The sequence below is a fragment of the Podarcis tiliguerta genome (assembly GCF_965153285.1).
Source record: "Podarcis tiliguerta genome assembly, chromosome: 4".
NCBI classification, from domain to species: domain Eukaryota; kingdom Metazoa; phylum Chordata; class Lepidosauria; order Squamata; family Lacertidae; genus Podarcis; species Podarcis tiliguerta.
In genome coordinates this window covers 50,347,144-50,371,128 of record NC_139537.1, presented here as the reverse complement: position 1 = coordinate 50,371,128, position 23,985 = coordinate 50,347,144, and the positions used below count along the sequence as shown (strand labels likewise).

Below are 23,985 nucleotides of genomic sequence, written 5' to 3'. Positions count from 1 at the left end.
AAGTTGGTAGCTTAAGCCAAACACTGTAGAGGGTTCTCCCTGTTGCCATAAAAGAGACAGTTTGCTTAGACGGCTGTGGCTGATTTATAACACAGTGCCCAATGTCATGGTCAGGTTTTTTGCGTGACAAAACCCTGGCAGTTTAACTCGGACTCTCCGTCAGACTCAAAAGATGTGAGTGATTCTGGCCGGTGCAGCTTCGCTTGCGGGATGTTCCAAATGGTTAAAACGAACCCTTTCATAAGGACACATGGCCAAGTGTGTTCAAAGGAACGAAGGGGAGAACAAAGGTAGCTCTGAAGTCATTTCCCTGCACTGAATCCAGCCATCCGGTTTGACTCTTTCTTCCATGAATAGGCAGAATGCAACAGGAAGAACAAGCCTGAAAGAGAACAAACCAGCCAAATGTACTGGCAGAGGGACCTGTGAGAGAAGGCAGGGGCAGCTTGATGCCCGGCTTCTATTCTTTGCCCTTGGAAAGGAATGAATGATAAATTTATAGCATCCAAAAGGTAATAAATGTGTCTAGCTGAAGTGCCACGGCCAAGTTCCTAGGACACCTGCAAAGACAGGGGGGGCTTTATAGGACCACGCAGCCCTCTCTTTATTGGAAGCAGACGGACTGCAGCGGACACAGAGGGATACTGTTCCCAGTTTTGCCCCGTTCTTCTGCCGCTGGCTCAAAATCCTTATCAATGTATGCAGCAGCCAGGCCTGCTGGCCTTCTGCATAAAACACCATTCAATCAGGGTATGAGAGAGAGGGGGACAGGCAGGCAGCAAACGGCTAATGAAAAAGGACTTGGGATCTGAATTTGTCCCAAGCTGTACTGCTACGTCCAATGCATCCGCCATCCGCAATCAACCTACCCAACTAGGCTGCATACATACTGTACAATTAGAGCCCATTCATCACAGCTGCAAAGGATTATGGGAACTGTACTTTGCACTTCACAGAACCACGAACCATAGCACTCTTAACAAACTACTGCTCCCAGGATTCTGGGGTTGTGTGTGTTTTCAATGGGCTTTAATTGTAGAATTGTAAAGTTGGACGAGACCACAAGGGCCGTCTAGTCCAACCCCCGGCAATGCAAGCATCTTTCACCCAATAAGGGGTTTGAACCCATGACCTTGAAATTGAGTCATGCTCTTCCCACTGAGCTAGCAGGACATAGGTGTGGTGCAGTTGCAGTAATTGGGGAGCTTTTAAGTGAGGCCAAGTTACGGGTAAGGGACACGGGTGGCGCTGTGGGTTAAACCACAGAGCCTAGGACTTGCCAATCAGAAGGTTGGTTGTTCGAATCCCTGCGACGGGGTGAGCTCCCGTTGTTCGGTCCCAGCTCCTGCCCACCTAGCAGTTCGAAAGCACGCCAGTGCAAGTAGATAAATAGGTACCATGGTGGGAAGATAAACGGTGTTTCTGTGTGCTGCTCTGGTTCACCAGACGCGGCTTAGTCATGCTGGCCACATGACCCGGAAGCTGTACGCCGGCTCCCTTGCCCAATAAAGCGAGATGAGTACCGCAACCCCAGAGTCGGCCACGACTGGACCTAATGGTCAGGGGTCCCTTTACCCTTTACCTAGTTACGAGTACCCCACCCTCCCAGACCCAGAATGCCACCTCTCTCAATCCATGGCAATTATCCTACTGCTTTTACTTCCCTTGGAGAAGATTAAGAAACACACCCTGTATTTATTTGCCCAACAGGCCTGGCTGTGCTAGTGCTGAAGGACTGCGGCCACTGAGGGAGGCAAAAGATGCCATAGCACGTAATGTGCCGAGCATCTTGTTGGGGCTGGTGGCATAAGACAGCAGTGGGCAGAAGGTTGGATTGGGATCTATTGGTCCTAGGCAGAGTAGATGTAGCTAAAGGAGTGTGACCTACTCACAAGAGGAAAAGATCAACAGCTTCAGGGGAAACTCCAAAGGTCTCTGGAAGTATAAAGAGAACCCCAACAACAGATCTATGAGGACTGGGCATACCCAGAAACCATGGAATGTGGCTGACTGCTAGAGGGAAGTGGAGGAAAACCAGGAAGGAGGACTGGACTTCAGAATCCTGGAAGAATGCAGACCTGGCTGAGCATTATATGCTACAACATTTTGTTGTAGATCAGATCCCACTTACTGAACCAAGTTTTATTCTGTCATAGGAGTGGCTCTTTGAAGATGGGGAAAAGGCAAGAGTCTGTGTCAGAGTGAAGTGGGGATTGTCAGTCATGCCTGGCACCTGCTTTCTCTGTTGGAGTTACTATGAGAAAATGCCTGCCTGCTTCAGTGAGGAGCAGATGGTGGCTAAGGGTTGTCTGTAGTCTGCAGAGACTTCTCCCTTCATCCAAGTATTTGGGATAATCTCCCCCCCCCCCCCCCACACACACAATGTAGAAAAGAAGATATATTTTGATGCAGACAAAAAGGGAAATATTGCTCTGAGTTATTCAACTCCTAAACAATCTGCATGCAAACAGAAGCATATCAGTCCATATCAAATATTTACAGTATGGAGAAGCAGGCTAGAGCTGATGCGAGTCACAGTCCAAGGGCTGCCCTCCAGAATACATTTTTATTGTGCATTCATGATGCTGGTACATTGTGGATTGTGCTGGGTTTGTGCGATGCTGTTTTGTAACCTCAGGTCTCTTTATTTCACTGTTATGAATAGCAGATTTATATGAACTAAATGAAAAAAATTAAAATACTTATTTCTTTTTAAGGCAGCAAAAAGGTCCAAATATTATACTTTTTTCAGTGTGTGGGCATCACTTATTAGACAGAATCAAACTAAAATAACTGTGGAGGAAAATACGTTCGGACATCAGTTGTGTATTTTTTATTTTTGGCAGTGCAGGTGACACTCCTAACAAGTCCTTGTGAGCAGATGAGAAATGTATGGGCTGTTAATAAACTGTAACTAATCGGTGAATACTGCCGGATTTTGTTCAAGCTGCTTGGGGCCACAGGTCCTTGGGAGAACGAGCACTTGCTCTGCCTTTATTTCAGCATTGCAGAAGCTTGTGGCAGCCTCTTGATGTTTGTCATAGTGAATAGACATATGTCTCTAGCACAGTCATGCAGCATATTCAATTAAGTTGCACAATGATAGCTTATAACAAGGGCATTTCCAAACAAGACATCGTCATTCTCTTCGTTGACAGTACAAGAAGAAGAAAAAATGAAGGCTGGCTCAGTCTCTGGACATTGTGATGTGAACAATGTACTCTCCCAATGCTTTAATTTATAAATTCGAAAGAACCGTTAAGATGCACTCTGCTTCCATATTGCTCTTCCTAAAGTGTTGCTTTTCATGAAAAGGGCTAAGGAGCAGAGCTATTTACTTATTTCTTTAGTATTTTAGAAAATAAAACAGGCTTAGAGTGCAATCCTCTGGCTGCCTACTCAGTCCTATTGACTTCACAGGACTTCCTCCCAGATAACTGTGTGTAGGGTGGCAGCCTTAATAATATAATCATAGATTGTCTGCAAGATAAGCAAAGACCTATCTTTTGCTTACAAAGTGCTGTGAATCTTGATGGCACTATATTAGCACAGTAACTAATGACTTGAATCAGTGCCAGCAATGAAGAGCATATGGATTTTATTTTAAAACTGCCCAGTCACACAGTGCAAGCTTAACTGAAATGAGAGGGAGGAACATATGGACACAAAGCTTCAGCGATCTCTTTCCCTCCAACACAAAAGTTATATATCTTTTTGCTTCACAGTACCCAAAGGAAGACGGTGATGTATTCTTAACAAACTGTAAACTGATTGCAAGGATTGTGGGTTTTTTTTTTTTTTTTAAAAAGGTAAAAAAAATAATCAGTAGATGTCAAGCACCCTAGAAATAACAAAAAGTCAATTAGTGTGTTTTGAATCACACAAGGAAATATTTATGTATCCAGATACTTTCACATACCCTGTTTTTGTGACACAACTAGCGTGTTTGGTTTTCTGTATTAATTGAACAGTCTCCTTATATGATTCTAGAGTATAGCTGGGGTTTGCGTGTATGAGGAAAGAGAAAATAAGGTTATCGTTGCACCAGTAAAGTACACTTGAATGGCTGGAGCTGTGGAGAACAAAGACGAGATCAGCATCTCTTATATCCAGCCGTTCCTCCCAAAAGGGACCAAGACAGCTAACATCAAATATACAGCATCAAAATATACAGCATCAAAATATACAGCATCAAAAACAAGCAGAAGCACAGTACAAAGTAAAGCGGTCCGTTGAACGCTAAATTACATAAATACAGATGATGTCACACTTATTATGTTTAGAATAATTAATAGTGCTTTCTAGTGGATTAGAAAAAGCAAGAGACTACATCAAATGTGTTCAGGTGGTTCCCCCATCAGTTTATGCACCTGATAGGCCTTGTCTTTGCAGTGCGTGGTACTCAAGTCACACACACACACAACACAACACACGTCTTCTTTCTAGCTTCGCATTGCATGGGCAGATTACTAATGGTGAAGGCGTCAGGAAAGGTTGCCCACTGTTTGTAATCACCTCATTGAGGAATCCCTGCTAAGCATCCAAGGAACCCCAAATTTCTCAGAATACAGTTCAAATGCATTCGTGGTGTCCAAACTTTTTTCAAAGAGGGCCAGATCTGATGAAGTGAAGGACCGTAAAGGCTGACCAAAGGGCTGACCAAAGTTGTTGACCTGACCTTTTTTTAGGATTGAAGTTGTTGAGGTTTCCTGTTAGAACTCTTCTGTTATGTGCGCTTTTCTTATTTACCTAATGGACAAGTCTTCAAGAAAGGTCCCTCTCCCCCAGTGTGACACTTTAGCACAAAACTCGGGGGGGGGGGGGATGGACAGAAAAGACAAAAGGATGACATTGTACACAGATTTTCCATGTCTTTCTCCCTCTGCATGAATTGCTCCACTGCGCTGACCATATTCTCCCCACCAGGTTGTCTTATGAATTACTAGTGTGAGGGTGGGGGAAACCTTTGGTCCTCCAGATATAGTTGGATTCCAATTCCCATCCTACCTGACTATTGAATGAGCTGGTGGGGGCTGATGGGAATTAGAGTCCAATAAGACTGGACTAAGGCACTGTGCTAAGGCGCACTCTCAGGCTACATGAAGGCTCCCCATAGTCTGCATTGACCACAGATGTCTCACCACATTGAAGTAGGTTTCCCCTTCCCATTTCTACTTGAAAGATATTTTAGGAGAGATAGCAACTGGAGGATCTTCATTTTGGGTTACACAGATTTGCTAGCGCCTCTACTCTGTTTCTGCCTGTCTACAACCTTACACAACTAAACTGATGGTCTTATATTTGAAGCTACCAGCTTTCAGTCAGTAGTGTAGCAGAAGCTGAGCACAGAAAAGCCCACTGATATCAATGTGTTGGAAGCATACAACTGCTGTACCAGGATAATTAATCCTGGAAATGACACATTAAAATGCAGATCGTAACAACTGAGTAAAATCTGATTTGCTTTGTGTTTGATGTTGAAAAGACCACTTTGGTAGAACATCTAAAGGCACACTTTGATTCAGGCAGTTTCATTTGCCAGGGAGGTATTATAATATTTATTTTAAATGGTTCATCAATCAATGAACAGTTATATTCAAGACAGGTAATTGACTAAACATTGCTGTAATGGGTTGACAGCCCTACTGTTCTCCAGATTAGTGAGTAGAATATGAGCAAAGCTTTGTAACCAAATCAAAAGGGCATGGGCTGACATTGCTTCCAATTAAAGATGTACATTTTTACTGAAAATAGGAATGTCACAATTGCTTTTACATCTGTAAAACTCTCAGACAATCCAACACTGTGATCAATCTCCACTCTGATAATGTATGGTGACATTGATGGATTTCTTTCTCTTCCAAGAGGATCAAGCCAGGGAATATATTAAACTAAAAGGCACACTTCTTACTTTCAAGGAACACTCTTGTGCATTGGGCCTGATCCAATTGTATTGGTTTTGGCAGGGGAATACAATGATTGATGGTGGCTGGGAAGCTGAGGTCTGCTTAGGCACAGAGTCCTGGAGTCTCTTGTCTTAGAGGACTTTCTACTGGCTCCCTGCTGGTGTCAGGACATGCATGGGGAGGGACAATGGGACTGGGTGGCCCATCCAAATCGCCCCTTCAAATGCACATGGCAGGTTCTGACCTGCCAGTTCAAGAAGAGGTGGCAAAAAGCTGATGGGAAATTAATTCTCAAGAGTTTGTCAAGACAACTCCAACAAGTGAAGATAAATGGCAGAACAAAACTTCTATGGATAAACTCAAGAATAGGGAAGGGGGAGGGAAACTTTATTTTGCATTTATGGTGTGTGTGTGTGTGTGTGTGTGTGTATGTGTGCGTGTTATTTAGGATCAGGGCATGGGGCAGAATGGAATCCAAACCTTGGAAAGAACTCAGTTTTCCAAAGATATATCCTATCCTATTAATATGCTTTATAAAATATTTATAGTTTAGGAGAACTTTTTGAGAAAGAACGAAAGAAAGAAAGAAAGAAAGAAAGAAAGAAAGAAAGAAAGAAAGAAAGAAAGAGAAGGAATATGTAGCAATCTGTTTGCACCGATTCTGGCTCCAATATCCTTAATGACAGAAGAAAAAAGTTATTGTTTTTGAAAGGTCAAAATAAGACCTGCTACTGTCTATTCACCTACACTGTACTACACACACACAGAGACACACACACAGAGACACACACAGCTCTTCAAGAGAAGTTTCTTTTTTTTGGGGGGGGGGGTAGGAGATCATCCTTTAGGCTAGAGGGCTGTTTATGTAACAAACATATGATATGGATCATAAAAACAATTTGGGACTCAATAATTTGAAGGCGAGTCTGCCATTTCTGACTACTGCTGGTCCAGGCCTTAAGACTGGCAGTGGAGATCCTCCCACAGATGCCTGTGGCCCATTGGGTCTTCTCTCTTACACTTGGGGAGATTCCCTTCTCCAGGAAGTACAACTGCCCTCCTTGCTGGCAACTTCTCAATATCAAGTGAAGACATATTACCTACCTTTGGACTTTGGGGGCAAATGAGCTTAAGGACTGTCTTGTTTGCTGCAGGATTGCAATAATTTCAGTGATAATTTTTTTTGTTTTAAGATGTTAGTATTTATGTTATTATGTGATGTATGTTATTGAGCTATTTGCATACTGTCCTGGGATCTTTTAGGGTGAAAAGCAGTTTTAAAATGTTAATAACAGTAATAATAATAATAATAATAATAATAATAATAATAATAATAATACTTTTGTCTAGCTGCTGAACTGCTGAGAAGTCTGGAAGCAGTTTGAAACATTGGGGGGGGGGGGCATTACTACAATACCCAGCTAAAGCCTACAGACAACTGATGTTTTACATAGGCAGAGATTGTGGGATGTGAAACACAGAGCAGTCAAATACAACATTCCTAGAGAGGGATGTTTGTCCAGCCAGTAGATAAACTTCCTGTTTCCTCCTGGGCTGGGACAAACTTTCCCTACATGTGACCAGAGGTGGGCGTGACCTTACCTGTGCAGGTAACAAAATAGCACAGGGCAGGCAGCCATCTCTCTCTCTGACTCCATTACTTGAAGAAGCAACATCTCCTTAGCCTGAGATGCGAGGACAAAGGAACTGTCTCCTTATGGGATAGATTCCAAGTTTATATATTTTGTAACTTAAGTCTGCCTTCTGGAATCCATCTGTGAACAGAATGTGTGAGTAAACTATTTTATACCTTTTACACAAGACTGTGGCATGTCTATTCTTTTTAGGAGGGAATAAAGGGGAATTACCAGTAAACATGTTTTAGAGGCTTAAGCAAGCCTGGCAACAACTTATCTGTGTAAGTTTAAAAGGGAAAGTTATTCTGCTAAGTTATAGAACTTGCTAACACAAGCTGGGAAGGATGTTATTAAACAGTATATATCCTCTCCTGCCTCCCTGAACATTCCCACAGAGATGCCACACGAGGTGCTTTAATCTTACTTTGCCAAGCGGGATCACTAAGGTTGGCAACTGACTTGAAAGACAAAAATAGTCTGGCCTATTTCTGTGCCTTTCACAGGCGGCTGCTCAGCAGGAAGACAAGTGAAATTCGTCAGGGATTGAGATCCATGGCATATCTTGCAAATGTCAACACATCTGTCTGGTAAAGGCAGAGTAGTAAATTCTCTTAAAACAGTGTCTTCCTTTTTGAGCCAGCCTGCCCAGCAAAGGATAGTTAGGCCGTTATTCCTGCCTTACAGAAACTGTCCTCCCATAATCAGCAGCAAGCCATGCAGATGTCCGTATGAGTGGATTCTCTTAGGCCTCCCTCAGGGCAGCCCAATTTCCCATTGCTTGAAGGCAAAAAGGTTTTATTGACTCTACTGAAACTAGAAACTCTGCAGCAACACTCCCTGAGCCCATCAGAGCTGGCAGCATTCTTGCAACCATCTGTTGCAGACTGTGTTGCATTAGCACATTAACACCCTGCTATGTCTAAATGGTATACGGTGTCCATTGCATGCAGCGGAGTTAACACAAAAGCTGGCTCTTTTTTCCCATCCATTAAACATAAATGAAGACACAGTCCAGAACCACCACCTTCTCCATGAGAGTATACATGCCAAACAATGGTGGTACTTCTACAGGGTCATAGTCACATATGCAGAGCCTGAGTGATCCATAACACAGCTAATGTAAAATAATCAAAGACAGGGTGAGATCCAGTCACCTTCCATTTAAGTGCTTTGATCCAACAGAGTCATGAACAAGGCTGTCGAAAGTTTTCGTGTAATATGGCTTGAACCATTTTAAAAAGAAGACCTGAAAGTCCAAAATCATGACTGCTGTTCCAAACCTATTGATGCTCAGTCCAGGATGGCGCAAAACAAGACAAGGCTTCTCCACCTTTAATAGTTGTGTAGAGTAAGAGATTTCAGGCGGAGGAGTCCTGTCCTCTATTGTAATTGGTCACCATAACTAAGGTGCAATATCACACCAATATTGCCTGAGATGAAGTTCTTTTAAAATTAGTGGGATTTAATTATGTGTAGACGCTTGTAGGAGTGAGCTGTAAGTCTCCTCATCATGAATAGGAGGGTCACAGCATGAATGGATTCATCACACAGAAGCGTAAGAAAACAAGCTTAGGGTTCTGGGTTAAGCCAGTCAAGCTTTAGTCCCATTGAAATGAATGGGGCAAGCTAGTCACCATGACTAACATTAATCCCACATGAGAAGTTTAAGGTTTGTCCACACTTGTCCCATGCCTAGAAAGCACAGTCTGAGCAGTCTTCCACTTGTCCCATACTTTCTGGGCAAGGGTCCAAGCAGTTTTGCCTCTGCCCCATCACTTCCCCCTGGAAAACTCACTCTCTAGCATTAAATCGAAACAAATGGCAATCCGATGAAACCGGATTGCCATTTGTTGTGATTCAGTGCTGAGCCCTGAGTTTTCCCAGGGGAAAGTAGTGGGCCAAACGGAAGTGTGCATGAGCCCTTAGGGCTCATCCAGACTTCCACTTGTCCCGCTGCTTCTTCCCCCAGGAAAACCCATTCTTTACTGCTGAATTGGAGAAAACATCATCAAGTTTTCCCAGGGAAAGTGGTGATGCAAACAAAAATCTGCTCAGACCCATGGTTAGAAACCTCAGGACCAGTAGAAAACAACTCTGCCCCATGCTTTCTAGGCAGGGAACAAATAGAAGTCTGGACAAGCCTAGTGTGGATCCAATGCCTACAAATTTTCACCTGACCTCAGGTTTTCATTGATAGTTAAGTGGCTGCAGCAAAATCCTATAGATGTCTACTCAGAAATAAGTCCCACTATATAATGGGGTGGACTTCCAAGTACATGGGATTGCAGCCTAGTCTTTTCCTAGCCTGGAGAAAAAGGTGGTGGGAAAAGCTTCACATATTGACTGGGCAGATGAATGAAGGCAGGGCTCCTGTGCTTTTAGCAGGAAGCTACCCTCACTGATATGCCTTCTGCTGCACAACTATTAAATGTGCAGGAGCCCCCTCATATTTTGGAAACGGGTCACCCTGTTTACATGCTTAATTCCTGCAAGTTATGTTTCCGCTTCAGCAGCAATGGAATCAATAACTTAAAAAGACAACAAGCTTAGAGACTGGTGTAGTTTCTCTGAACCATGCTAATTCATTTCAATTTCTTTGGAGAGGAAGGCACTCCCTGCCTGCAAACAGGAGGTTTAGTGCTGCTAAATCTTTTCCTTCCTGCTTGGCTAAGCAGATCAGTTTTCCACCCTTCTTTGCATGACATCCCTTTCTCTTATCCTGTAGAGCGGCTCAGAAGACTTGAGGCACACATCTCAGCTGAGGCGACAAGATTTTCTATTCCACTTCGGGTGGAAGGCTATCAGCATGAGAGCTAATCCCTCCGCCCATCTGCTTCTTGACGCTTTGTTGTTTGCCTTATAAGTTTCACATCACGTGCTACCAAGAGTGCAAGCAAGGCTATAGTTTTCGTTTGCTGAGCCTGACGTTATTTCTGACTTTTCTGTGCAGCTGTTAGGAAAACCACCTTGGGGCTCATCCCCAATTAAAAGAGATCTCAGTCAATTAACTGCATGATTTTATTCATTCATTGATTAAATCTGAATAACTTTGCATACACATAAATAGTTGTAAAGAAAAATATTTTCCTTTTGAACTATGCGTGCGTGTCACAGAAAGCAGAAGATTTTAAGATAATGACCAGCATATGCAGCTTTGATAAGCATTTATATTTTAAATAACATTGTTGTTTAATGTTGTCCCATTTGTCTGGGGTTCCTTTTTAAAGAGCAGGCTTTTTTAACCTAAAGCCATTAATTGACTTGAGACTGCAATCCTGTAATGACTGGCATGTAAGTCCCACAGAATTCAATGGGATTTACTCCTGAGCAGATACAGTGGATTGCACAGTAAACATTGTAGCCCTTCCCTATACCGTTTAAACAAAATGATATGCAGAGACTGAACAGGTGAGGGTCTCTCTCTTCCCCCCCCCCCACCCCCAACCTGCAGGTGCTGAGATGGGGAAATCTGCCTGTCACTGAATCCTCATGCTGGAGAAAATTTCCATTCCTGCCTCATGCAGCTGCAAAAGGCACAGATGCCATTGGGCTTGTTTTTCATACTTTATGCAAGTTGCCAAAAATACTTTTGGGTTTGCCTTGACCAGATTTTTTTATTTTTTAAAATGTTGTAAAAGTCATTCATGTGCAATCCTACTCACAAGAACCAAATAAAAATTTGGAAGATGAAGGGTTGAGTTGAAGTGGCTAGTGTCAGAGAGAGAGAGAGAGAGAGAGAGAGAGAGAGAGAGAGAGAGAGAAAGAAAGAAAGAAAGAAAGAAAGAAAGAAAGAAAGAAAGAAAGAGTTTTGAATGGCAGGAAGTGCTTCATGAAGCTGGTAGACTGTCAGTGTTCTTTCAGAGTGGCTTATCTACTTAAGCCATGTGGAACAGAAGGTGCATTCAATTGTTCTTGCCCGATGGACACCTTCAGTTTGGTGTGACTTGCCCACCATTCCTCAACCCAGATCTTCACCTAAGGGGTAATTGTGGGGGTGTGAAACACAGAGCAGTCAAATACAACATTCCTAGAGTGGACATAAAAAGGGTGTGTTTGGACCAGCCAGTAGATAAACTTCCTGTTTCCTCCTGGGCTGGGACAAACTTCCTCTATGTGTGACCAGAGGTGGGCGTGACCTCACCTGTACAGGTAACAAAATAGGACAGGGGAGGCAGCCATCTCTCTCTGTGACTCTATTCCTCGAAGAAGCAATATCTCCTTAGCCTGAGATGCTCTTCCAGCCAAGAGAGGACAAGGAACTATCTCCTTATGGGATAGATTCCACATGTATATATTTTGTAACCTAAGTCTGCCTTCTGGGATCCATCTGTGAACAGAATGTGTGGGTAAACTGTTTTATACTCTTTTTAAGAGGGAATAAAGGGGAATTACCAGGAAACTTATTTTAGAGGTTTAACAAGCCTGGCAAAGACATTATCTGCTGTGTAAGTTTAAAAGGGGAATGTTACTCTGCTAAGTTATAGAACTTGTTAACACAAGTTGGGAAGGATATAATGAAACAATATATCCTCTCCTGCCTCCCTGAACATTCTCACAGTAATACTACCTGACAGCAGGTCATTGGACTAGGCCACATGTTCCCCAGTCTTTCAAGATCTCATTTGTACTCCAGATGCTCAGACCTTCTGAAGGGAAAGATCCTCCCTCACTTCCCTAGCTTGCTACACTGTCCTATGCCAGTGACTGAGCCACCTTCCAACCTAGGATTGCTCTTTTATCTACCTGCCACTATTTTTTGTGTGAAATGGTTGATTTAAGAAGAGCCAGGTTAGATGCCAAAGACCCATCTCGTCCGAAGTCCCATTTCCAAACAGTTCCATTCGGAAGCCTTTGGCAAGCAAGCAAACTGGGTTTGCAGTGACATTACTCAGTCAAAGAAATCAAGCTAGTCTCACCCCTGGGTGACTTTCATTTGCAATCCGATGGATCTTGCATTCAATGAGACTTACCTCCAAGTAAGTTATTATGCTGAATTTAATATTGTAGCATCAAGTAATCTCGCAAAGGAGCAGGATTAGTTGCTAACCAGTGTGCAAAGAGTTAACAACGGCATCCTATAGACATGTTGGCTCAGAAGTAGCTCCCCTTCCCTCCCCCTTCCACGGGACTTTTCTGAGGAGAGTGTACACAATGCATCGGATTGCAGGTCCCCCCCCCCCCCAAGTGGGGTGGCGCAGGGGCAGGAAGTGATGTCAAATAAAACTAACTAGGCTCAATTGGAAGCATACGGGCGACACCCTACCCCTGCTAATTCTGCAACGTTATACGATCCGATTTAAAGGCAGGACCTACGGAAAATATAATAAGCAGGTCCCTCTGGGGCGCTCATCACGTTGAGCCAGCAGGCGAACATATGGAAACAGCACACGGCTGATGAGATCGGCGAAGAAAACCCTTGCGTGGCTTGACATTTCTTACTCCTCACCCCAATGGCTCTGGAGCCAAGAGAGAGGAGCCAGGAGGGAGCAGGGCAGCAGGCGCGCAAAATCACCTGCAGGGTTTCTCTCGCCTCCTTCCAGGGCATCAGGGAGCTTTCTGCTCTGGCTGGCTTAAGGGAAACTACATAGAATCATAGCATTGTAGACTTAGAAGAGACCCCCAAAGGTCATCTAGTTCAGCCGCCTGCCAGTGGTGCCACCAGTTTGAATAAAATATGGGGGAGGGGCAGGTAAGTTCCGCCCCGCATAATCAGCCACAAGACGCAGTGCAGGCACGCTATTTGTATGGCAATGCCCATGGACTGCGCTCCCTCAAATATTTTATTGCAGGGGGCGAAGGGAGTTGGCTCCTATGGCGCCTGCAATGCAGGGATCACAGCTGACGCCTCGTTAGGGATGAGGCTGGGCGCTGTCACCTCTTCGCTTGCTTTTCCCGCAAGATCCGCATTTGCGGGTCTGCCTGGGCACATGTCAGTTTCCAAGGTCCCTCCGCAGCTGCTCAAGGCACAAACCTTTGCCCGAATGGGAGCCCCGTTTCCAAAGCCTGGAGAGTTCTCGGTCCTTTTCTTCCCCCTCCTATCCTGCCAAACTAAGGCGATGCTGGCTTTCTCCTTTAACTTCCGATCCTGGGAGGTTAACAAAGCGAAACCCGTACAGTTTCCAGCTGCGCCCTGACTTGCTTATTCTCAAGAAATATGCCCACGGCCACATTTAATGCGCCCTTATGCCACTTTAACAGTCACGGGGTCCGTCCAAAGAATCCCGGGAACTGTAGTTTAAGGGCGCTGATCTCACAGAGCTACAATTCCCAGCGCGCTTAACAAAACGCAATTCCCAGACATCTCCCTGGCTGTATAAAAGGGCTCTGAATGCACGGGGTGGATGTGTCTCCCAGGAAGAGGCAGCGATGGGAAATCCTGAGATCCACCAGAGGGACCAGATCCAGATGAGGTCTGGAAGCCTGGCAGCCCCCGACCCACCATCTCGCCCACTCCTGCCTGCCTTGACTCTTTCTTCCAAGCCACCTGGAAAGAAATCCCTGCTGTGCATCTCCCAGGTCGCCGCTAAGGGAAGAGGCCGAAAGCCCACCAAGTCCAGCCAGCTGTCCTCACGGTGGCCAGTTGGTGGTGCTGCCACAGCGGTTCTCAACCTGTGGGTCCCCAGATGCTGTTGGACTACAACTCCGATCATCCCTAGCTAGCAAGGCCAAAGCTCAGGGATGATGGGACTTGTAGTCCAGCAACTTCTGGGGACCCACAGGTTGAGGACCGCTGGATCGGACTCGGCCATGAAACCTTGAGCCAGTCACTGCCTGGCCAACCTCACAGGGTTGCTGGGATGAAATGAGGAGGAGAAAAACCATGTAAGCCACTTTGAGCTCCGTGGGGGGGAAGGTGGGATATAAACGCAATATAACCAAGTACATAAATGCCCAAGTAAAGGAAGTCCGCGAGCAGACTCGGAGCGCACAGATCGCTCCTAGGAGACCCTAAGAGCACCCCAAGCGAGGCGTCTCCCCAGCCCCCTCCTGCCCTTCCTGAGGGATCCTCGCCCCGAGAGATGTGGAGTAAGGAAGTCCTGTCATCACCAGGGAGCAGCGGCCGGACTCTGGGGGCAGAGCGTACCCACTTGGAAGAGCACGCAGGAGGACCTCCTGAAACACATATTTTATCTTTATTATTTTATCTTTATAACATCCATCTAAAGAGCAATCCCCTCCCCCGCCCTGTAAGGCCATTCAGTCCTATGGAGACCTAACTGCGCCAGTGCCAGGGACCGGATTGGAATCGGAGCAGGCGCTGGAAGGAGAGGGACGTTTAAACCAGGAACCCAGCCCAGTCCTTCAAGCTCGAAGCGCCATCCTGGTCCTCGAAGCTGAGCGCCTCTTTGCAGGTGGATGATCCCGGCGGGTTCAGACGCGCCCGATGCCGGACAGAGTCCTTCTGCAAATCGCACGTACTCTGCACATGCTCAGGGGTTCCGTTATTTCTTCTGTTTTGCTCAGTTCAGCCGTTTGCAAGCGCCAGCTTCTCTCTACAGAAGCGCTATAAACAGATTAAACAGAAGAGGAATAACCTATGGGCAAACAATTGAATAATCCAGTCCAGTTCCCCTATATTTGTTCCATAAATTTCATGCACTTAAGGGGAACTGATCCGGGGTCTCGCTTCTGGAACTGCCTGGTCAAATGGCGATGCGAGGAGAGCGGAGCAGGCGGAGAGACGGACAGGAACACGGAGCTGTCCCGGCCCGCAGGAGTTCAACCGGAGAAGCCTCCGCCACATCACTGCATTTCTTGTAGGCAGAAAGCTGAGTTTCGGTGTGTGAGGTTTTTAACTGAGGTCAGGAAACCAATTTGTTTGTCGCGTTCAGCTCTGAGCCTCGATCAGACTGAAAACAGAAAGGAAAGCGAGCGGCAGAAACATTGTCAGGGGAAACGGCTAGATCGGGCCTTTGTCTCCGTTTGGGCCTATTAGCCAAAGGGGGGAGGGCAGGATCTTGCCCCATTATAGCAGGCATTGCTAACTTCGGGTTAGCAATCGTCACCATCCTTTATTCTTCTTATCATTATGCCTGCCCTGCACCTGAACGTCTTCAACAGCAACCTGACACCCTGCAGCAGCTTAGCAGGTAATTTGTAAACCGCTGCCTTAGTTTTGCAAGCAAGCGATATATAATTTTTTGCTAAACAAAGTAAGTTTGGTTTTAGTGCGGAAAAAGCGTCACCTGCCGATTTTCTCCAAGCCAGGTTGTTCTAACAGGTGCACGGGAGCAAAGCCGAAAAGGACACCAGGAAACTTGGCAGCCCTATAATTTGAGAGGCAGGACCAGTTTCCAGGAAAGGGTTCTGAACTTGGGGGATCATTGGGCGTGTTTGCAAATGCTTTCTCTACATTTTAAAAGAGTGTGGAGTGTGGCTAGCCAAACAAGAGAATTTGGCCTTAGCCTTCGATTTATTAGTACCTTGGATTAATCTCAACAGCAGTAATTTGTTTCGAAAAGGTTCTGATTAGCTGCCTTTACAAATAATTTTGATTTATACGTATGGAAAGCAATGGAGAAGTACGATCTGCTCGTCCCCTATGGAGGCAGCAACGTCCAGTTATTAGGTCGCCTGGCCCAGCTGCTTCCCCCAGCGCTGTGCAGACCGTCTCGAGGAAATCACATTCTAGGAAACGCGTTTTTCTCGGGTGCCATTTCAAAGATCGCTGCCTGCTTTTGACGGTATGAACTGTTTTGGCGTCGCCCCTCTTCAGCCAGCTGAAAGAGAAAATATTTTAGATCTAGATCTCCCTACCCCAATCCGAGCCGGTGGGAACTCGGCAGCTGTCTTCTGTGACCTGAGCCTCCAACCTCGGCTCTCCTCCAGCGCTAAATCTGTTAATGAGTCCTCCTGCGGAGCAGATTGAAGGAGGCGTTTCCTATTAGTCAAACCCCCGGGATTAGAACTCAGAGCCTGAACACATGGAAACCTGAGAGGCAGAGTTTGTTTTTTTAATGGCCGGTGCAGAAACTTAAGCCTACCTGGAAATCACACCCTCTCTGGGACCTGGCGAACTCATCCCAGATAGGCAGCGTTTGAGTAGCAACACTTGGCACATGCTCAGAGATGCTGAGGGCCTGTTTACGTGCTTCAACAAAGATTTAATTTTAAATGTCTGCGGCGTAAACTTACTTCCACGTCTTCTAATGATTTAGAAGCTATTAAATCCTTGTGTGAATCCAACCAAGATTGTTTAAAACCTTTGCTTTGGAAAATTACTTGAAGGGGTCGGGTTCCCTCTCAGCATTTGAGGGATGGTTCCCTCCCCTCGCTAAAATGTTTATAGAGTGATTTGATTGTAAAAAAAGAAAAATAATGAGGCCTAGAAACTTGAAGGAAGTGGGCGGTGAACCGAAGGACCAAGATGATGGCTACAGTGCGCCACTTTTGAGGAGAGGAGAGCAGTTTAGAACTTTTGTTCTAGTCAGATGGAAAATAGTTATTTTCAGAACGTATAATATGCCAGGATGCCTTTCAGAAATAGAAGAATTCTTGGATTCTTGAGTCTCATTGGTGGACGGCATCGTAAGAAGCCGGTTTTCACGTTCCTAGGATTGCAAATTTCCCCCGCCTCCTCCCGCCCTTTGCAGTTTCGATTCCTGTGCTTCGAATCCGGTCCTGGGCTGGGTAGAAGGTGGACCGCGATCAACTAACTGGTAATTTGTAGTAGATACATCTGCAAACGTATTTGGACTCCCGATTATTTAGCAAGAACGAAAAGCGTTCTCCCCTCTCAAATCAAGTTGCTGAAATATTAAAAACAAAAAAGACTTGGCGAGTGCGCGCAGGAGTGATTTGTGTGTAAAAGGACGGAGGTCAGACCTGATCCCGAAAAGGAAGTCTTGGGTTGAGCATGTCCCCTGCGACCCCCTGGCCCTTCAATCTAAAACAGCAGGAATAATCTGCGCCATCATTTTGCAGCTGTCTGTGACTGGTGGCTCTAGAGAGTGAGTGAGTGAGTGAGTGAGTGAGTGAGTGAATGGATGGAAAAGTAAAAAGCTGACAAAGCCACTGTCCACGGCTCAGTGGCGTAGCGTGGGTTGTCAGCACCCGGGGCAAGGCAAGTAATTTGCGCCCCCTAACCCGTGGATTTGCTCCCCCTAACCTGTGGATTTGCGCCCCCTAACCCTAACCGCCAGATGTTGCGCCCGGCCCCCCCTGCACCCCCCACGCTACGCCACTGCCACGGCTGCACATGTCACTTGGAAGTCAATTCCCCCGGATTCCAATAGAATACTCCTTGCCGCAGGGCTGGAGCTTTCCACGCAGTTGCTTCGGAGCACGCAGTCCTAAACACAGCTCCTTGGAAGCAAATCCAATGGAGCTTCCATGATTCGGCCCGGAATGGTCTCTCCATCTGAGCTCGGTCAGAAAGGACTCCTGTAGTCATAAGGCTACAGATGGTGTGGTCCGAGAGGGTGCGTTTGGGACCGCTGATTCCAAGAACTTCGAGATCGCCTGCATTAGCTCCTCCCGGGGGCCGGGCCGGGGGACCTGTGGGCCTCCAGATGTTGCTGTACTACGACTCACACCATCGCTGAGACCTTGACCATGGGCCATGCAGGCTGGGGATGTTGGGAGTTGAACAACATCTGGGGAACCGCAAGTTCCCCACCTCTGGTGTTGGTGCACCATGATGATGATGATGGTGGTGGTGAAGATTCCATCCCACCCATTTCCCATCACTGCATCTAGGGCTGAAATGTCCTAAAACGACTAAGAGCCTCTTTGCCCAGCACAGCCCACTGGATACGCAAGGCGTTAAAGATCACACTTGAGATTGAGCGCCTTTGACTTCCTCCCTCTTTAAAAAGACTGGACGCCTGCCCTTATTTCTGTCCTCCCTAGGTGGCAATTTCGCCCCTTAGAAACAGGTCTGGCCCTTAAGATATACAGCTGATATGCGTGAGGAAAAGGCGCGATCCTATCCATGCCTTCTATTTCAACGGGATTTACTCCTAGTGAAGTGTGCGTAGGATTACAGCTTCTCTTTCGTAGGGACGTGCAAAGGCTTGGGCTGCATACAGAAAGAGTTTGTTGCAAAGCCAAGCGCGCACCCGGAATGATAGTTTGGAGCCGCAATCCAAGGCACAGTTACTGGAAAGTAAAGCTGCACCGTCGGGCTTCCTTCCCAGTAGGCATGCCTAGGAGAGGGCCGGAAGCTGTTGGTCTTTTAATAATGTGGCCCCGATCCTAAGCCCATTGAGCGTCCATAATATGAGCACTTGAAGCTCGAGCCAACACATTTTGTACTCAGAATAAAGTTCCTATTTAAGTGAAGGGGGGGGGGGTTAGTTTTTCAGAATATGTGCTCGGAGAAAAGCGAGGGGTCTTCCGCTTCATCGCCAAGGTGCTGGCCTTCATCCCGGGATGATGGCGATTCCTCAGCTGAGTCTCATTCCCACCGAATGGCTTCTGGCTTCATTATCCTGTCTGGAGAACATCTCACAAAGGAAATAAATGCAAAACGGTCGTGTTTTCTCTTTCTTTTATTTCTTTTATTATTATTTAAAAATGTCAACAGTGGATCACTTTTTTTTTGCAACCAAACAATAAATATTATTTAGCAACTTTTTTCCATTTCTTTATTTTATATAGATAATATATATAAAAAAATAAACAGGTGATAAAAAATCTCTTGAAGGTGACAGCGCTAAGAAAAGAAGAAGACAATAGGTTATTCAGAAACAAGCGGGAGGGGGGGGAGTGTCTCAATACTGCAGCCCCAAACAGTGCGGAGATCTCAGCTGTTGGGCGCTTTCGAAAAAACAGTTTGATCAAGAAAGCCTTAAGGCCACGCGCCCGGAAAGAAGAAAAGGCCCTTAACACGCACCCCGCCCTTAAAGGTTTTACAGAACAAGCCCTCACAATCAGAAAGCGTCAGAGGGAACCATTTGCACCAGATCTGGCAGCATATATACAAATCCGACTCCCCAGCAGCAAAATGCATAACTTTCCCCCTTAGCCTGGCCGCTCTAATGACGCAGGCCCAAAGTGATCCCTCTCGGCATTTTAACGTGGCGATCCTAACCAGCTTGGGCACGATCCAGTCAACATTTCTGTTGCAATTCTTCACGCTCAAGGACCTTGGTAGTAAGCCCTGTTGCATTTCTCCGGACTTACTTACATGCATGTAGGATCAGGTTTAGAGACCTACGGAAAGTCACACTTTCCAGAGGGGCGGCAGCGCAGCGAAACCGACCAAGAGCCTTGTAGCAAGCCACGCACCCGATGACGCAGCCTTTAGCCCACCAGAGCTGATGCCAAAATCAATGCCTCGAAGGTGCCACAAGATTCTTCGTTGGCTCTCCAAGCTGTCTGACTCTGGTTGGATCGTGCCCCTCTTTGGAACCACAACTCACTAGTCTCAGTGGCCCCTTCAGCCTAGCGGGTTCAGGATTCAGTTGCTGCTACCTGGAACTTAAACCAGCAGCGGAGCCTACTTGTAAGCAAATCTGCTCAGGTTCAGGTGGAATTAAAGTCCTCTGTGATACATTTCCTGGGAAGTGAACCCCACGGATTTCCAAAGGACTGGACGTCCAGTTATAAAGTGTGCGGGACAGAATATTCCCCCCACCCAGAGCGAGAGAGAGAGAGAGAGAGAGAGAGAGAGAGAGAGAGAGAGAGAGAGGTGCTAGGCGCTAGGCTGCTAAGGCAGTTTGGGTTCCTCTGGTTTGAAGGCGAGTGCCTAAACTTACTTGCACCTTCTACTGTTTTTAAAGAACAACAACATACAAGGTTCCGAAAGCAATGCGCGGTGAGTTTACGCACAACAGGGACTGAGATCAGAGTGAAGCCAAGCGATGGAGTTCAAGAGGAATCCTGTTCCGCCCGTGCCAGCTTTCTGCAGCAGTTCGGCGGAGAAGGCAGAGGGGCTTTAGCGCCCGGGGTCTTGAGTTCTATTCCCTCTCCAAGTAAGTAACGGAGTCCTAGTTGGGGGAGCAGCCGGGGAGAGTTGTTGTGAAGTAATAAAGGGTGGGGGTCAAGTTTTGTACGTCCTGGAAGGGAGAGCCTCAGTTTGTGGAGTCCAGGACAACCCTCTCTTTTTTTGTCCTTGGGGGTCCCTTTCTGTGCGCCTTCGGCCCCTCTCCTTCCCACCCACCTTCCCTCTCTCTCGTCCCGTCGAGGCCTCTTCATTTGGCGTCGCTGGTTAATCTGGGCAGGCTGGCCGTGTTCATGCTGGAGACGTGGTGGTGCGACGGGGCGGGCACCTGGCACATGCTGCAGGGACACGGCATCCCTCCCCAGTGCTGGAAGCTGCTGCCCAGCGGGCCCGAAGCCGCCGCCGCAGCAGCAGCAGCAGCGGCAGCAGCGGCGGCGGCGGCGGCGCTCGACGGCGACTTGAGGAGGCCGTGACTGGGCCGGATGGAGCTGACAGCCGACAAGCCCGCGGAACCGGGCAGGGAGGCGCTGGAGACAGCGGCGGGGGGCAGGATCGGGTGGTGCACGGCGTGTGAAGCCGGGTGCCCCGGCAGAGGCGCGGAATGGCCCACCATGCCGCCCGGACAGGCGGCGGCGGCGGCGGCGGCTGCGGCGGCGGGGTGGAAGCCGGCGGCGTGGTGGCCGCCGTAGATCTCGCTGAGGAGCCTCTTCATCTCCTCGAGGGAGTTGGTGAGCATGAGGATGTAGTTGCGCGCCAGCAGAAGGGTGGCGATCTTGGAGAGCTTGCGCACCGACGGGCCGTGCGCGTAGGGCATCACCTCCCGCAGGCCGTCCATGGCGATGTTCAGGTCGTGCATCCGCTTGCGCTCGCGGCTGTTGATCTTCAGGCGCAACTGCTGCAGCTCCGGCTCCGTCATTTGCTTCTTGTCCTTCTTGGACGCCGACGAAGAGGACGACGACGACGAGGAAGAGGAGGAGGAGGGAGACTTGAAGGCCAGCTTGTCTACCATCACCACCCCGGCCGCGCTCATGGCACTGCGCAGCTCCGCGCTCAGCTCTGCTGGAGAGTCGCTGGGCGTCGAGCTGGACACGGCGCCGCCCGCCGAGAAGCCGCCGCCGCCGCCGCTCTTGCTCCTGGACGACACGAAGAGCTCATCGGGCTCCGGCGAAGAAGGGCGGCTGGACACCAAGCTCGCGTCCGAGTCCATCCTGGTCCTGCAGAGAGGGAGCAAGAGGACAGAGGCCCTGGGCGTCAGTCAGGGTCAGGTCGGCCCAACGTGCCCCAGAAATCGAGGGGATGCCTTGCCAAGCTCCGGTCCTGTGCGCGGTGACTGGAAACTGGAGAGGTCGACCTCCCAGCCAATGTACACAGGATCCGGCTGGAAAGAGGCAGCTCCGAAATTGCTCGCTGCCGTCTTAAAACACGCTCTCTCCAAAGGCAGCTCCGCGAGACTCACCTCTGGGTACAGGTGTTTTAAGATGTGCCTCCCCTCGAGTTCAGTGGGACTTAAACCCGGGCACGGGTGCAATTCAGCAAAAGTTAGTCCGGGTTGATTTCCATGGGAAGCAACGGAACGTTAATTCCCATCGATCTCAATGGGGCTTAGTCGTAAATTTGTCTGCTTGCTTTGCTGGATTATGGCCAATTATGATGACATACCTACAACTCACAGTTCACCCCGGATCAATAAATTCCCAGGAAAACCTGTTCTTATATTCTACTCCCGATCACTCTGAATTAGACTATTCGCCGATAAACCACGATTGAAATAACCTCTCCCAGGTTTCTAGCACTCATTAAACACCCAGATTGTGCATTCAAAAAAGTTTGGTTAAAACGCATTGTGGGAGCAAAGGTGCCCTAAGGGGGAACATATTGTGCCAAAATCCATTTGTTGGATTCTGAGAAACTGCGTCTTGAGTTATCCGCTTTGCTGATCGAGTTGCAACCTCCTGTTCCAAAACTCAAAGTACCCCCTCGGCCACTATGTAGTTTCTCACTTCCCACACCTGCCAAGCAACATAAACTAGAGCCAAAAGGATTCCCTCTCTCTCTCTCTCTCTCTCTCTCTCTCACACACACACACACACACTTTTCAATTCAGAGCAGTTTACCAAAACTATCCAAAGCAGAAAGGGCAGGCTGGAGCAATCTGGAAACGAGCTTTCAGAAGTCTCCTTTTAAGCCAAATGGTCTTTGGATGCGGCCCTTTCTACCTAAGCAGTACTGTTCGCATCTCTCATCTAGACTGCACTCCCCCTTCTTCCAATATCCCGCCCGAGCTTCCAACTTCCAACATCACAAGCAATACCATTTAAAACAACAACACCGCTATTCGGCTGTTTCCCTACAACTGGCAGATGCCTGAACGGCCACCGAGACACCAGCCCAAAGTTTATCGTGTGTTGCTTGTTTCCAAAGTCCCTCTTAAGACGAAGAAGTAGAAGAGGAAGAGGAAAAGCTCCACGATGCTGAACTCCGGGCAGCTTCAAAGAAAATTCGCTTGTCCTCTTTAAAGGTGGACAATGTGATCTTCTTCAGAGTTTAAATATTTCCTTGGCAATGTAAGAGCCCCCCGCATCTATTTCCCCTTAACCTGGAATCACAGCCAGCCTCCCGCTGTTCCCAAAAGTGACCAGTGGGCGTTTACTCGGGAGAAAGTTCCATCAGACGAACTTCCTTCTAAGCAAATGCGCATGGCTCAGGCCCGGCGCGTCCATGGTAGGAGAGAAGAACCGATCAAAGAAGCAGGCGCTTCTTTATGGGCGCTGGAAGAAGGTTGCGCTTGTACTCGCTCGCCTCCACCCTCCGAAGCGCACCTGGTTTGTGTTTTAGGGGATTTGCGCTCCTGAAGCGACTCTGTCGGCGAGTCTGCCCCGCGATGGAAAGGGAGGAGCACTTACAGTTTGCAGGGGGGATCTCTCTGAGCGGCCGGATCCTCTCCAGCAGTGCTGGTGGCTGTCCCAGAGCGCAATGAATACAGAAGCATCTTTGCGCGCCTGACTGGTGTTTTTATAGCCACCTTGCGCAGCCGAGCTGGGCCAGAACAATGTTATTGTCCGGGACAGGCGGCTGCACCAATGAGCGAGGCGCTGCCGGAGGGGGGGGGCAGCAAAGTGATGTCACGCCCGCGAATTCCGCTCAATGAAACGGGCTGCGAGCGCACGCCCCTCCTCGCTCTGCGGGCCAATGGCGAGAGAGATCGAGACCCAGAGACAGAGGGAGAGCTTTGTCACCTCTCGCCTGAAATGCCACAATGACAGCGCTCGCAACAGCTGGTGGGGAGAAAGTGGGGAGGGGGGGGGAATCGAGCAAACAAGCCTCGGACCCGGTACAACAATAACATTTGGTGAGCGGTGCCCCCCAACTCACCCGGGGCCAGCCACTCCACTTGGCCGCCCTGGCTGGAGAGTTTTAATAGGGTTTCACAAACACTTGGGCATTTCAGTCTCTTCTCTCTCCACCCTCCCTTGCAATGTAAACACTCACGGGTCACAATGCGACACCGTCCCGCACTTACTGAGCCACTTATCTTCAGCCCGGGCAAACTCCCTTT

At 47.7% G+C, this 23,985-nt stretch overlaps 1 protein-coding gene across 1 annotated transcript; it reads right to left on the bottom strand.

Moving 5' to 3' along the window:
• Positions 1-19,253: 19,253 nt before the first annotated feature.
• Positions 19,254-23,452, bottom strand: OLIG2 (oligodendrocyte transcription factor 2). Its single transcript, XM_083439070.1, has 2 exons — positions 23,333-23,452; positions 19,254-21,643 (listed from the first exon to the last, which is right to left on the bottom strand). The coding sequence occupies exons 1-2, from the start codon at positions 23,416-23,418 to the stop codon at positions 20,680-20,682; spliced, it is 1,050 nt and encodes a 349-aa protein (XP_083295196.1). The 5' UTR covers positions 23,419-23,452; the 3' UTR covers positions 19,254-20,679.
• Positions 23,453-23,985: the final 533 nt, after the last annotated feature.

What these genes read in the sequence shown, in the direction of transcription:
- OLIG2 (XM_083439070.1), bottom strand. Translation starts at nt 23,418, where the DNA reads ATGCTTCTGTATTCATTGCGCTCTGGGACAGCCACCAGCACTGCTGGA. An exon ending in AGAGATCCCCCCTGCAAACT is followed by an intron (nt 21,644 to 23,332) that starts GTAAGTGCTCCT and finishes CCCTCTCTGCAG; the next exon opens with GACCAGGATGGACTCGGACG.